This window comes from Aulostomus chinensis, chromosome 17, assembly GCF_037954235.1.
Source record: "Aulostomus chinensis isolate RoL2024-O1b breed Wild chromosome 17, RoL_Achi_v1.0, whole genome shotgun sequence".
In the NCBI taxonomy this organism is placed as follows: domain Eukaryota; kingdom Metazoa; phylum Chordata; class Actinopteri; order Syngnathiformes; family Aulostomidae; genus Aulostomus; species Aulostomus chinensis.
This window is the reverse complement of record NC_141336.1, coordinates 3,518,279-3,532,814: the sequence shown is the minus strand read 5'-3', so window position 1 is coordinate 3,532,814 and position 14,536 is coordinate 3,518,279. Positions and strand designations below refer to the sequence as shown.

The following is a 14,536-nucleotide window of genomic DNA, read 5'->3' as shown; positions in this document are numbered from 1 at the left end:
TACATACACAAGCACAACAGGGCCTGCAGCCGGTCCAGACGGAATGTAAATCATCAGTATATCAATGCTAAGCTTGATTTAAACAGCTCACACAAGGCTTTGAAAGCAAAAGGAAAAGTGCACAAATGCATGATAAATGTAGACGTGAGGAATTTGGTAAGATTTAGGAGAGAATATTAGTTTGACCTCAGGGTTTAAACATTTAGACAACATTGATGTTGCTGGGAAATACAAAGAAGACGTGTGTGTGTGTGTGTGTGTGTGTGTGTGTGTGTGTGTGTGTGTACAGTAGGAGTAAATGCTTGTGTACCTTTTGACCAGTAGCTGTTGTAGCCATAGGATTATTTTGTGTAAGAGAGTGAAAGAAAAAAAAAACCCCGGTCGACTCAGCTTGTAAGTTAATAAGAAAGTGATTCATTTCCTGATTTTTGACGCCTTTTTTTAATGAGTCAGCTATTGAGAGTAATGACTCAAGTATCACGATGGCATCTTAACCTTCCATTCCAATTGATGTTGGATTTAAAAACACACCACAAACTGTCTCCAGCATTGGTCTGTTAGACTGGGGGACCCTCCTCAGACCTGAAGAAGCTAGGATTCGCTGTCGTGGACACATAACAAACTTTCTGCTTCGCGTCCACTGTGACCTCCATTCAGCATCTGAATTTTATATGTAATACCATGAATATTAATGTCATTTATTTACCTTCTTCAGAGAACATAATGCAGTCAATACTTGCAGATAAAAAGAACATTGTTTATCAGTCAGCTCACGCTTGGTTTAATGTGAACTATTTTAACTGTAGCTGGAACCGAAGGGACACGTCCAGAGACGGGGCTTTTAGAGGGACGAGTGGCTGAATGGATCCTGTGTGCTACGTTCACTGACAGTTCCCAACTGTCCCTCTGCCTTGACTTCACATTGATTTAAATAAGAAATCACTTGCTCTCTGCTTCACCCCTTTTGCCTACTAATCCGTGCACTCAGCAGGACGTCCGAGATGAATGGTTTGAAGTGTGACCTCGATGGTCCGAGAAGACTTCTGATCGGGCTTGTACAAATTATCCACCCTTACCCCCCATCCTGCCCAGTTGACACCTGCGCTAATCCCAGCAGTTGAACGGAGGCCGGTGGCGATCGATGTTCAGAAATGTCTCGACCAGGCATCTAAACACACACACACAGACACAGCAGGGGGGGCTGTGGGGTCCATCTATACAGGAAGAGAGTGCTTGTAGAGGATTTAGCAGACGTGTGAGACTGGTTGATTCTTCAAGATGAGGAAGAGAACTTGGATTAAACTTCTCAGCCTCTCGCTGTGCAGGAAGGGTCCCGACTGTGAGAGACTGCAGGGTGGAAATCTTCTTCTTGAACTTCCTGAATCCCTCTCCCTGCAGCTTTCTTCTGTGGCCGTGTTCCTGCCTGCTCAGCTGGCTTAAACATCTCCTCTCCTCTGTTGTTTTACAGTGTCATGTACGTGTTCGGCGGCTTCAACAGCCTGCTGCTCAGTGACGTACTCATGTACAACTCACCCAGCTGCTCAGCGTTTTCCAGCGCGGCATCCTGCTCCCAAGCCTGGCCGGGGATCCACTGTGTCTGGAATAGCTCCCAGGGGAGCTGTCTACCATGGGAGAGCGCCACTGTCGCGGCAGAGCAGCAGCTACTGGATTCCTGTAACACAAAATCATGTAGGTGACGTTACCGTGACACAGAAACCTGCTTTCCTGCATGATGAATCTCCGGAAAGCTGTTTTTCCTTCAGTATCTGCAGAACTCATCAGCAGGAACAGCCCTGACGTCTGATGATGCCCGTGCAGTCTTGTGCTTCAGTGGTGTCACTGATGTGCAGGTGTGAGAAATGTTAGAAAAATGTGGCCTTGATATTTCCGTTCTAACTGCCCAGACGCTCTCGTCACCTCAGTGTTTGCCATTATTGGTTTCTAGCGCTAGATCAGTTGATCAACTGGTAATTCTGAAAAGCAAAAACTTTGTGGAGGCACAGAGTGTATCACAGACCAGTGGCACGGTGACGGTTGTACGGTGGCGTGATCTTGTCACGGCGTGGCCCCTGGAGTGGCCCCTACTGTATCTCTCCAGCTGACACACAGCATCCCCAGTCTAATAAATAAGATAACCTTTGTCTTTGTCAGAGCTTCTGATTCGGTCCAAGTTAAGCCCGCGGGAGTCTGAGTCAGAACCCCTGGATTATATCATTTAATCGATTAAAAGTGTATTTAAAGTATTTTTCTCTCCTTGGCAGACGCTGATAACGAGAGATGTGACCAGTACACCGACTGTTACAGCTGCACGGCGAACACCAACGCCTGCCAGTGGTGTTCGCTGCAGTGTGTTTCCCTGGGAAGCAACTGCACTTCTGCTTCAGTAAGGCAACATGAACCACCTGAACCGGCATGAATGCATGTACCTGGGTTCATTCATGCATGCACCTGGGTTCATTCATGCATGCAGCAGGAAGCAAAGTTGTTGTGCTCCCGTATTTGAAATATGACACATCTAACTTCCTCCATGTTTCAATGCTGAGGCGTGAACATACTGCAGGTCTCCAGAACTGCCACGTCTGTGAGCAAATTTTCCTGGGAGAATCCCATGTGTTGCTGGAGGTTATGTCTAGTAACATGACAGAATTCATTTTGCATTATTACTTTGAGAATTAATTGGAAAAAATGTGGGCAGCATCAAGACTTTTGTAGCCGTTTCCAATCCGACTCCGGTAACTTGGATCGATCTTTGCGATTTGATTTGTTTCATTAATTCTTCCCTTCAAATGCTGCCCGTAAACTGGTTGATGCTTTAAAAAATGGACTATTATTTAGTAATTTGTGGTTTTACAACTGCTAATTTATTGCTTTTTAGATGTGTCATGAATCAACTGCAGTAGTTGAACCCTCCATCACTTCTTCGTGTTTATTTGTATTCTTTAATTGGAATATCAGAATGATTGATATGCTTGGTTCTGTAATGAGTTCACTCGCTACTTGGACTGGACAGTCAACACTTGATGTTTTCTTCCCAGGGGGCCACAGTGGAGTACGACCTTTGTCCCAAGGACAACCCTTCCTACGTGTGCAACAAGAAAACCAGCTGCAAGAGCTGCGCTGTGGACCAGAACTGTCAGTGGGAGCCTCGCAACCAGGAGTGCATCTCACTGCCAGGTAACGCTGGAGTGTCTCACACAGTAAATCTTTGTAAAAGAACGCAGCACATAGTTCCCCTCACACTTGCCTGGACATTCATTTGCCTTCAGTTTCTGTTGCTCAAGCCGTCTGTTTTGTGCTTTGGAACATTTAGTTTCCATCAAAGGTTCTCAAGGTTTTGACCAAAGTTGGAACTACAGTAGTGTAGCCTCTTATCGCTAGCGTCAGACATCTCTCATCGTGGTAGATCGGCGGCTCGTCTATGGCAACAGCGTGAACTGATGAAGCAAATTGGATAAGAGGCCAAACGTCTTCCAGACATGTGACTTCATCCAGTTCACCTGATTCAGTTCCTTTAGGTTCCTGGATGAGTGTGAATATGCACAGACAGCCACAATAAGGATCATTCCCTCTGTGGGTTTGTCACATGATGATGAGGCTTGATGATGCGCTGGTTTCATCGCCTCGTACCACACGCTGAGGCCACGGCTCTTCCTCACGCCTCCGTATTTCGCCATATCCCTTTACCGTCTCGTGCACATTAGCAGGAGCAGGTGCATCCTGAGCACTCGCACACAAACAAACGTCACCATGTAATGTCTGAGACAAAAACATTCCAAGAAAGACAAAACTTCAAGGGAAATTTAATTCTGTTAATGTATTTTTATTTGAAATATTTCCTGTTTTGACAGCATTCTTTGTCTTTTAAATGTTTTTGACTTGTTTCATTTAAAAAAAAAAAAACCTATTTCCTGGATTCACCTGTGTGTCACCACAGTTAGAGAGCACTGGCCTCAGAGATACGCACAGTAAAGGAGCTTCTGTCTGCTCGGGAACCTTACTGGCTAAATTCCGCTGACAGCAAGTTACTTAGCAAATATTCTAGTTACTAAAACTACGTCTAAAAGTAAAAAGTACGATTACTTTTATTATTATGCAAGCACAAGTGGGCACATTTTAGATATTGTAGAAACCTCTGAGTGATGCCTTACTTCCTCAAATGTCATTTTGTTCAGTGATCGATCATTAAATATGAAAATATTTTAAAGTCTATATTCGCTCCAAATTAAGATTTTTAATCGTCTTTTTTGTGTGACCTGGCGCAGGGATTCAGAGTGAACCAAATCAACCTAATCCAACAGAAGTATTTGCAAAGTCACTAGCAAAACTGACTGGAGGCCAAATTATGATTTAAGATATTGCTGTCAATATTGGCAGAGTCTTTCACAAATGCTGCTGCCTGAGTCAAGCTTGCTCCCGGCGGAGCGCCTGCTATCAATCCGACTTCTTATTGGTTCTTTTCCCCCCAGAGAACGTGTGCGGTGAGAGCTGGCATCTGGTGGGCAACTCCTGTCTGAAGTTTATCACAGCAAAAGACTCGTATGACAACGCCAAGCTGGCCTGCAGGAGCCACAACGCCGTCCTGGCCTCCCTCACCACGCAGAAGAAAGTGGACTTTGTCCTGAAGGAGCTGCAGATCATGAGTGTGGTGGTAAGGAGGAGACGAGCAGCAAGTTTGGGTTTGAATTGAAACTGTACTACTGGCTTTGGAGAAATTGGGCTGTAAAACCTGCAACAAATGAGGTGTTCTTTTGCAGGTTTTATCTACCTGAGGAGCTTGTGCCTCACTTTACCACAGATAATACTCAAACACTATAATTGTGATTGGCCTGCGCTGGTCTTTATGTCATGTTCGTGTCTTTATTGCATCGTTGACCTTCTGAACTGTCGCTGCACTCATTGTATTCTTTGTGTGATTTCTGGACTGATAAAAAATCAGCTCAGAGAATCTTTCCTGAAGTCCACACAGCTGCTCGCCGCCAGCCCAAATCTGAAGGGATCTCCCCAACACTCAGCTAACTACTTTAAGCTGATGTCATGTTGTCAGAAGTGACGACAGATATACAGTCTATCAAGGAAAGTTGTTGGCTATCATCTTCTCAAGATTTCTCAGGGAGACAATACTTCTCTATGATAATGTTTCCCCCTCTCTCTCTACGTCAGGAGGCTGGAGTTGAATACTGGATGGAGAGGGACGATGTGTCAGAGGACATTTTTTTATCCATACTAGTGTCATTCTCACGACATCCTGGAACAGGATCAAATTGGATTCCGCCACTTGTGGCTTACTGAGGGGTTGTTGTTGTTGTTGTTATCCAGCAAGGCTTGAGAATGTACGGGTCACCACAATCGCTGCAGCTAATAAGGTGACCTCCACGCTGCCTGCTGATTGAACAGTCTTTCTGTTCAGGAACATGTAGCCGCCGTCCCGGCTTGTTGTGTCTGTGAGAGGGTAGCACAGTGGGGTTGGTCATTTTGATGCAAAAATTCTGAATCGGAAGAAAAAAGAGCTGTGGTTTATATTTTAAAAACTTTTGTTGTATTATGTCTGGACTGCACCCTTGGCTGCTGTTGTCATGCTAGACAAAGCTGTTTGTTTTTACTCTATACCATCTTTCTCTTCCGTTGATAGTTGATACTTCATACGTATCTGTACTGCAAGCGTGAGCCACTGCGTTCCCAGTGCCAGCAGTGACAAGAAACCTGTTGGATTTGCTTACATTTTTATTATTTTTATTTCTCCATCTTTTAAAGTACTGCTGCAGCTTAAACTGTGGAAGTCCAAACCTGTCCACCTCAGAATTACACACATCCACCGCAAGATCAATGGCTTTAGGCTGGCAACACCCACATAAATCCACAAATGTAAAACCTCACGTCTACGCATTTGCTGGAGTGAGAGGAAACTCCTGAGACAGGCCACGCCCATTTAAGCGTTGTTTTGGAATCACAAAATCTACATTTTCGTACTCCTCCCAGCTGATACGTCAACACGAACGTTTGCACAGAGGACCTATGGAAAACAAAAGTTATCTATATGACTTTTGATACTGTAAAAGATGTGGAAGTTGTCATGGAAAAACTTTCTGTTCTGGAGTTAAAACAGGAAATGGAGTAGCATCACAGCAACAGAAAGTCCTGTAACCACCTTCCTCTTCTTGTTATCATTATTGATAATCATGCTCATAGTAATAAGATGATAAAGTAGTAGTAGAAGTTGCAGGATATATTGGTGCCCATATTTATCGATTTTATTTTTTTTTAACCTTTGTTTTTTAATTTAATTAAAGAAATAATCCTTTACAAAATATGAAGGCATAGAAAGATGACAATAACAGGTTTGACGGACAAGGAATGAGAAATTGTGAATAAAAATAAAATATCTAAATAAGGACAGCAAATAATGAAAAGAAATACATACTCATTATAATATACAATGAATGAAATGTATGAAAAATACAAAGTAAATGAAAAGATAGAAGTATTTATTATATCAAGTGTATTATTTGAACAAATGAATACTTCAGGTGAGGGGGTTCGCGTCTGTGCCAACTGGTTAACCCTTTGTCTTCCTGATTGTGAAGTCAACGTCACTTCCAACTTGGAGAGCCCCCAGTAATAAGTTACTCTTATGACCTCCATCCTCCAGTATTGTGGGTAAACACTTCCTCTGTACGAGACACATCGGGCATCAGGTTACATTTGGTCAGACGCTTGCAATAAGAAGCTGATTCTATAAGTGAAAACAAGCACTTTTCATTTCACCCTGGACCAACGCCCCAGTACAGCTGCTTCCCAGTGGCCGGTGGAGGAGTTCCCGCTCAGTATTCCACTGGTTCTGAGCCTCGTTGTCCCTCCTACTGATGCAGACCTTCTGTAGGATGAGGAAACAGATACCAGAGGTATCCTTTAAAATTGATGTCTAACGTGACAGTCAAGCTTTATTTCTTCATTTTTTCTTAATTTAAGTTACTGTAATCTACATTTATTTGGGATTCAGACTGTTGGTTCGACAAAACAAGAAAAATTCAACATTATCATGGTTCCAGTAGGTGTTTTTTTTAAAACCATTGTCCGTGAATTTATTGACTAAATGATGAATCACTTAACTGGCTGTCCCAGACACCCCCCCCCCCCCCCCCCCGCTCATTCAAACAGATTTCCTGATCAGTCCAAAACTGTTGAGGACTGGCCTCAGGTCATTTTTAAGCTTTGGTGTTGAACGGTGAAGTCTTCACGGACGCTCTTGACATCTCCTTCCCAAGTCTCATCTCTCATGTTATATTGACAGCGTTTGTACTATTTAGCAGTTTCATCTGTTTCCAGACAGGATCAAAGAAATGCAATTAAATCCTGATGTAACAGTAATTCGAGCGCCGTCTGTGAGGGATGCAGCTCTTTGTTTACTGCCGCTGCAGCAGCATGCCGATTGATTAGAGCTGGGACAGATACCAGAGGAAGCCGAGTCGAGGGAAGTGAAGCTGCTTTTATTGCCACTCAACCGGGCCGGTGAAGTTTATGTCAGTGCTGATGAAGTATTTCTCTGATGGCCGCTTCTTGCTGTTGTTTACAGGGCAAAGTTGTGATGAAAGTCTTTTTTGGACGTAGACTGAATCTTCAAGTGACGGGATGCTCATTCAGCATCCACAATGGTGGATTTTCCTTTTAGGAGGAGAAATTTTGTACTTTTGTTCCTAAATGATCTCGTAATCAATTCAAAACGTCTCTTCGGAGCTCAACTATTTCACTGTCCAACGGTGCTTGCTGGACCGTTAATAACACTGTTAAGCAGTAAAGAGGATTTAAATGTGTCACGTCCTTGTTTTTTTCTGCGTTGTGTTCACAGTACAAGGCCTCCGTGACGCCATGGGTGGGGCTCAGGAAGATCAATGTGTCCTACTGGTGCTGGGAGGACATGTCCCCCTTCACCAACACCACCCTTCAGTGGCTGCCTGGCGAGCCCAGCGACGCCGGCTTCTGTGGTTACCTGGCCGAGCCGGCATCCAGTGGACTGAAAGCCCAAACCTGCATTAACCCGGTCAACGGGAGCCTGTGCGAACGGCCTGGTGGGTTGTCAAATCTGCACCCATCTTTGTTTTTAACCTTCTTTTCACTATGCCTCTGAGCAGGACTGTCAGCCCGATGCTCTTTTGCGTCCCGGCTGGTGTTGTGTAGTGTGTACATCGTAAACTAGAGGGAAGGTAGAGGTTGAAATATAATTTATAAAGGGATTTAACCATAAACCTGTAATCAAGATGATGTCACATCATCACTCTCAGTCATCGGGTAACTTTGCCTGTTTTTCGACTCCTCTTTTAAGACGATGGCCGTCTTTCTACCCCCAGTGACTCACTTCCTGCTGGAGGGACGTATTCACACATATGAGTGTTGTGAGTTGTAATGACACATAGAGGTCAGGAACCTGAAAATATACAGTTTTTCGTCAGGAGGAACTAGTTCTGTATTGTTGCACAAATCAGGAAGTCCAGACAAATGCTGTGTGGATGTAGTAACTCCTTGTTTTAGCTACCATGTGGATGTGCATCCTCATTGGCTGCTTTATTAGCCACGCCTAGCAAGTACCTGTTGGGTCACGTGTTCAACAAGGGGTTTCTCGTCCATATTGACATGTCAGCATCACGCAGTTGCCGCAGATTTGTCGGTCTTGCATCCACAATGATGTCAACCTCCCCTTCCACCACCACCACCACCCAACAGTGTTCCGGGGAACTCATTTTCATGTTTAAGCAACCGGTTTGAGAGGATTTGAGCTTTGTGACTAATGTGTAAACTCTTCTGAAATATCAAACCAGTTTGTCTGGCATCAACAACCTTCAAAGTCTCTTGAATCTGCTTTCTTCCTCGTTCTGATGCTGGTTTGAACCTCAGCAGGTTGTCTCGTCTATGTCCTGAATGTGTTGAGTTGTTGATGAGGTATTTGCGTTTCAGGGCAGTTGAGCTGGTGAGTGTTATGGGTTCGTTATCAGCCGAGCGATTCAACAAAGCTTTTTGAAAATGTTCCTCAGCCAACCACAGCGCCAAGCAGTGCCGTACCCCGTGCGCCATGCGGAGCACCTGCAGCGAATGCACCAGCAGCAGCTCCGAGTGTATGTGGTGCAGCAACATGAAGCAGTGTGTCGACTCCAACGCCTACGTGGCCTCCTTCCCCTTCGGCCAGTGCATGGAGTGGTACACCATGAACACCTGTCCACGTAAGATCCGTGCTGCTTCCTCCCCACACGCACCGCTCCTGCCTACAGTATATAGTAGAAAGATAACGGCCATCCTCTGAATCGCTCGGACAGTGAACACCTGCTGGATTTATTAGAACACGGCAGCTCCGTGGCCAGACACTTGATATTGGCAGGATATTGTCAATTTATGGCAGCAGGAGAGGGGTAAGGGGTTTCTAATAAATGATAAAAGGAGTTTATGGACAGTGAGGAGACAGTGGTTCAGCGATTAGAATTCCTCCCCCAGACTCAATCTCACCACAAGAGATGATCCCATAGTTTGAAATTCTGTTGAAAACCAGCGTCTGGACATGTTTTTTAGAAAAATATCGATGAAATGAAAGACCGGTGAAATGAAATGTGATCTGGAATGAGGAACTGAACACATTTACAGTTGGGTTGTCCAAAAAAAAAAACAACAACAAACAAACAAACAAACATATTAATTGTTTGTTTGATTTTTGAATGTTTTGGCCATCAAGTTTGAGCCTTGAATTTGATCTACTGACTCAAACATTGATCAAAATATATTTGAATTCTAAGATTTTAAACACTTTTCACACCCAGAACTGATGCTCATGATTAATTTATATTCATTTATATTTGCTGCCGTGTGTCTGATTTTAGCAGATTATCTCTGAAACGAAAGGACAGATTTTGAAACTTGGTGGAAAATCTTTTGAGGAACAAATGATTTGGAGACATTACAAGGCGATAAAATCAAATTTCCTTTGATCCTGGAGCCTGAGGACTGTTCAGGGTCACTGACAGGACACAGCCAATGATGGTATTTTTTTATGGGCGTGGCAAAAATCACATCTTCGAGTTCTGGATCTGTGAGTCTGTGGACTTGTTTTTAATATAATATCTGAAGGTAGGATGATATGATGTTACTACTCATCTCGGTGGAGGTTTTCAGCACTTTGCAGTTTATTTTGGTTCATCTGAGCTTATAAAACCAGTATCCTACCCAGTACACGTCTGGCAAACTCCTCACAAGTCGCTGTTGCTGCCATTAAAGCAGGACACATAAAATGTCGCAGCAAACTCTTCAAATCTCTGACGAAGCTGCCATGATCTCCTGCGCATTCCCAGGCAGGTGCATAGAAGAAGTCGATATCTAGAGTCTACCCACGTAATGTTCCACTTGCTGTTAAAGCACTCAAGCTCTCAAGCGTACGTAGCGATCTTCATCAGACTAAAATTTTTTTAAAACAAGTGCGGCTCTCTGGAGCAGAGCATCTTTAAATGCTTGCTTATTTAACCTTGATTTAGCCTGCTACAATTAACTGTGGCTCCTCCAGTGGATGAGATGGGGAATATTAATCCGGTTTAATGGTTTGATAACCGTCTGTGGCTACCGCTTTGTTTTCACACGATGCTTAGGAGAACAATTTTCATTTATTATCCTGGCAGGTCAATTAAATACCAATAGCTGCTTACAGCCATAGGCGGAAGAAGCCCTCGAGGGCAGAGAGTTGTGAATTAAAATATAAGGAAATATCTGTGAAGAGCAGGTGAGACGACCAGTGACTGAGGAATTAGTCGAATTAACCGTGGAGCCTTGTAGAGCGGTTACGGATGTTATTAATTTAACTTCTGGAAAGACTGCACCTCATTTCCAAACATCCAATTTCTCTGCTCTCAGCCTTCACTTGTCAACTGCTGTGTTCCTGATACATACTACACAAATACTGAACATCTTGTCGTGTTTTCAACTGGTGCTGTGTGTTTCACTCCAGCGGAAAACTGCTCTGGGTACAGAACATGTGGCCAGTGTCTGGACCAGCCGGGCTGCGGCTGGTGCACCGACCCCAGTAACACGGGGAAAGGTCAGTGCATAGAGGGCTCATACCGCGGGCCTTTCCACACCTCGGTCCCGGCACCGTCAACACTTCCTGGCCTGCCTGCTAACCCTCAGCCAGCCCTCAACGCCAGCATGTGTCCCAGTGAGGCCAAGTACAACTGGTCCTTCATCCACTGTCCAGGTAGAACAATCATGTTTTCAGCCAGGCTGTAAGGGAGGGGGGTTTGATCAAAAACTCCTGGGGGGGGACATCTTGAGGAGTTTAACACGGTGGAGAATTGGCATTTTCACATCAGCGAGGTCAAGTTTTTTAGTTTGTCTGCAGTTTAACACAAAAACTACTGGGCTGATTTTCATGATCATGAGTTTTTGTCGGCGTAGGAATTTATCTACTTATAGTAACATTGCAAGCACAAAGTGGCATTTTTGGCCATTTAATTCAATTTCTCATGAATTTCTCATTACGCTTCCTATTCCTAAAAGTTTTGAAAACGTATCCAGCCATGAATGGCACATCAGTTGTGGATGTGTATAAATTAGCATGTACTCTTTGGCTTCCATCAGCAGGAATGCACAAAAATGACCTCTCATGTTGCACTAGATCTGCGTAACACGGACTCAGTGGTGGTCTGAACTCTACAAAATTCTTTTTAAATCTATTGCCACTAATACTAACTACTAACTAATAAATCTATTGCAGCTTAACAAAAGGTTTACCACTTGTCTTCACATTTGATGCATCCAGGCATGCTGATCATTTCACTCATGGAGGGGAGTTGTCTCAGTGATTCTGCTTTAGTTTGAGAAAGTAATGATGTAATGTGACATCACCATCACTCAGCTTCAGCTGGACTACCTTGACAAAGTCCGTGTTCCAGAGGAGAGATGAGAACATTCACAGCTCCAGGCAGGGCTGCTCTAGGAAAAGATGAGTCTTGAAACTGGTGCGCGTGCTCAAGTTCAATACCAATCACTCGATATTAGCCGTCAAACATTAATTGAGCTGCTCAGAATCCCACCGTGTTTAAAAATGTTGCCCACTAAAAGGGATTTTTTGACTCATTCTGATACTCTGAGTGTCAGCCAGTGAACTGAAGAAGTTCTTACAGTCTGATAGATCAGTGTAGCAACACTTGAAGACGCTGAACCTGGCATGCTTGGAGGAAATCGAATTAACCCAATCAAACTTTATGTCTGGTGCCACTGGACGGCTCACAACTCCTACGTATCCCAGACTGCACATCATTTTCTGTACTTACAAATTAACTTACAAATTAATTCCTGTTTATGCCTGAGGCTGTTTATTAAAAGTCTTAATTGTTTCCTTTGTGTGATGCTCATGCAGTCTGTTCACTCTTTCCCAGCCTGTCAGTGTAACGGCCACAGCCAGTGTGTCAACGAGAGCATGTGCGAGAAGTGCGAGGACCTCACAACTGGCCGACACTGCGAGAGCTGCATCTCTGGGTTCTACGGTGATCCGACTAACGGAGGCAGCTGCCAGCGTGAGTATCAGTGCGGACGGTTGGCTCCAGCAGTAAATCATCCAGTCAGTCTTTGTGTGTACAGCTTCATTGAACTTGTCCCTATTTTACAGTCCAGTTTTATGTCGGCCATTTTCCTGATTCCTGGCTGCACAGTCAAGTGATCCCCAGGGATATTAAACATTTACTCCCTCTGCAGCTCACACCCACAGCCACAGCCGGCCAATCACACAACAAATCAATCCTCCATTCCTTCGACAGCTTAATTTAGCAGAAATTATAGCCACGGTATATGCTGGTGATTTTAGACTCGTAATTCCAGGTGTCCCTTTGAAATATAGATTTACTGTGTTTAACATCAGTTACAGTCAATCAATAAAACCTGGAAATTATCATGTCAACGGTATTTGCATGTTATTTATGGTTCAACTCCCTCCAGGGGGGTAAAGACATGTATGTATTCACAGCTAGAATGACAAAATAACAAGTAATGATGAAGTGACAAAGTGCGCAAATGTATACAGTGCCTCCAAAATAACATTCTGAGCAGCTCATCCAGGTAACATGCCAGTTTGAATCTGAATAAAGTTGTGATAGACCTCGTTGATCCTCAAGCCCTCATTGCTACTCACATGCAATATCTTTACAAAAGACTTTGCCGATAGCTGATATTCACCAGCGCCAATGCTACCTGTGACAGAATAAGTTTCTAGGACATGTACATACTGAAAAACGCATCCACACTCATTTGCAAAACAGTCTGTATATGCATGTGCCACACTGTTTCCTTGTCTTAATTGACTGATGCTGAGCAAAGGTGAGGAGACCGAAGCAAAACTAGGGTGATAGAAATATGCGATATCACACCGATACGAAATATTCCAAAAGCAAGCAATATACTTTATACTTGTGCCGCCCTATTTTGATCTCTGGAACCAAACTGTTGGACTTCTTATCCCTTTTGCTGTGGCTGGAGAACAAGCAGGGATTCCAAGAGTCTGTAGAAGGTCTGAAACCCCTTTGCTGCCGCCTGCTGTGTACATGCGGGTTTGGTAAGCTCTGGTAAACCTGTTGATGCCAGCAGACTGAGCCTGTTCGCATCGTGTGTACAGGAGCTCCCTGTGTGTTGTTGGAGTATTTGGCCCTCACATACATGATGTTTCTACTACACGTGTTTAAAGCAGCATTTGTGTGTAAAACTGTACATATTTGCTTGTGACTTGTTCAGCTTGCAAGTGTAACGGCCACGCCAGCATGTGCAACCCCAACAACGGCAAATGCTTCTGCACCACCAAGGGCATCAAAGGAGACCGCTGCCACCTGTGAGTCGACCCCACTCATCCGTCCTGCTGTGTAACTCTTTCCTGCCTGTGCTGCGGTCTGCGCTCGCCGGGCCGTTAAGGCTCGGCCGAGGTTGTGTGTTGACTGACATCACGTACAGTATTTCTGACACCTCTTGCTCATATTTTGATGGCACTTGAGATGCATCTCACGGTTAATTAATGGTAATATTTTCATACAATTTAATACATGGATTATGCTGATGAGTCCTGACATTCACACACAGAGAGATGCTTATTGGCCCTTAGAGAGCACAACAATATGCCCTCCAAAAGCCCTTTTCCCCGGCTCTAACTTTTCCCGAGGCTTTTTCAGCAAACTCAAAAACTGTGTTTACCCAGAGGAGCTGAGCTCCCAAATTATTTATTTTGTTGTAAAAGCTGCTGCCCCCTGAAGTTCAGTGGTCCGGTGGTGGTGTCACTGAGTGGTCAAAGCGAAGCCTGAAGGCTGCTACCACGTGTGAGCAAGGAAGCCGTTCACTCTCTGACTTCTCTGCCAATATCAGCGCGCAGACTCAGGCGCGGTGGGACTACAGGGAACAAGGCTGGACGCTTGCACTCACCAACGCTGAGCAGGGTGGAATCTAGAAGGATTGAGGTTCTATCACTCCCACTAGACTTGAAAACAGTAGCAGCCAATCTCTCTAATCTCTGCTCTGGAGAAGTGGACACTGCAGC

General features: G+C 44.3%; 1 protein-coding gene across 3 annotated transcripts in view; it reads left to right on the top strand.

Moving 5' to 3' along the window:
- atrn (attractin) overlaps window positions 1–14,536 on the top strand; it is a 142,897-nt gene that overhangs the window by 41,505 nt on the left and 86,856 nt on the right. For all 3 annotated transcript variants that reach the window (XM_086183473.1, XM_086183472.1, XM_086183474.1), the window contains exons 12-20: window positions 1,469–1,689; window positions 2,262–2,383; window positions 3,036–3,174; window positions 4,467–4,648; window positions 7,844–8,063; window positions 9,024–9,209; window positions 10,973–11,218; window positions 12,402–12,539; window positions 13,747–13,840. In XM_086183473.1, the coding sequence (XP_086039599.1) occupies window positions 1,469–1,689; window positions 2,262–2,383; window positions 3,036–3,174; window positions 4,467–4,648; window positions 7,844–8,063; window positions 9,024–9,209; window positions 10,973–11,218; window positions 12,402–12,539; window positions 13,747–13,840 (1,548 nt within the window). The remainder of the gene's footprint in view (window positions 1–1,468; window positions 1,690–2,261; window positions 2,384–3,035; window positions 3,175–4,466; window positions 4,649–7,843; window positions 8,064–9,023; window positions 9,210–10,972; window positions 11,219–12,401; window positions 12,540–13,746; window positions 13,841–14,536) is intronic.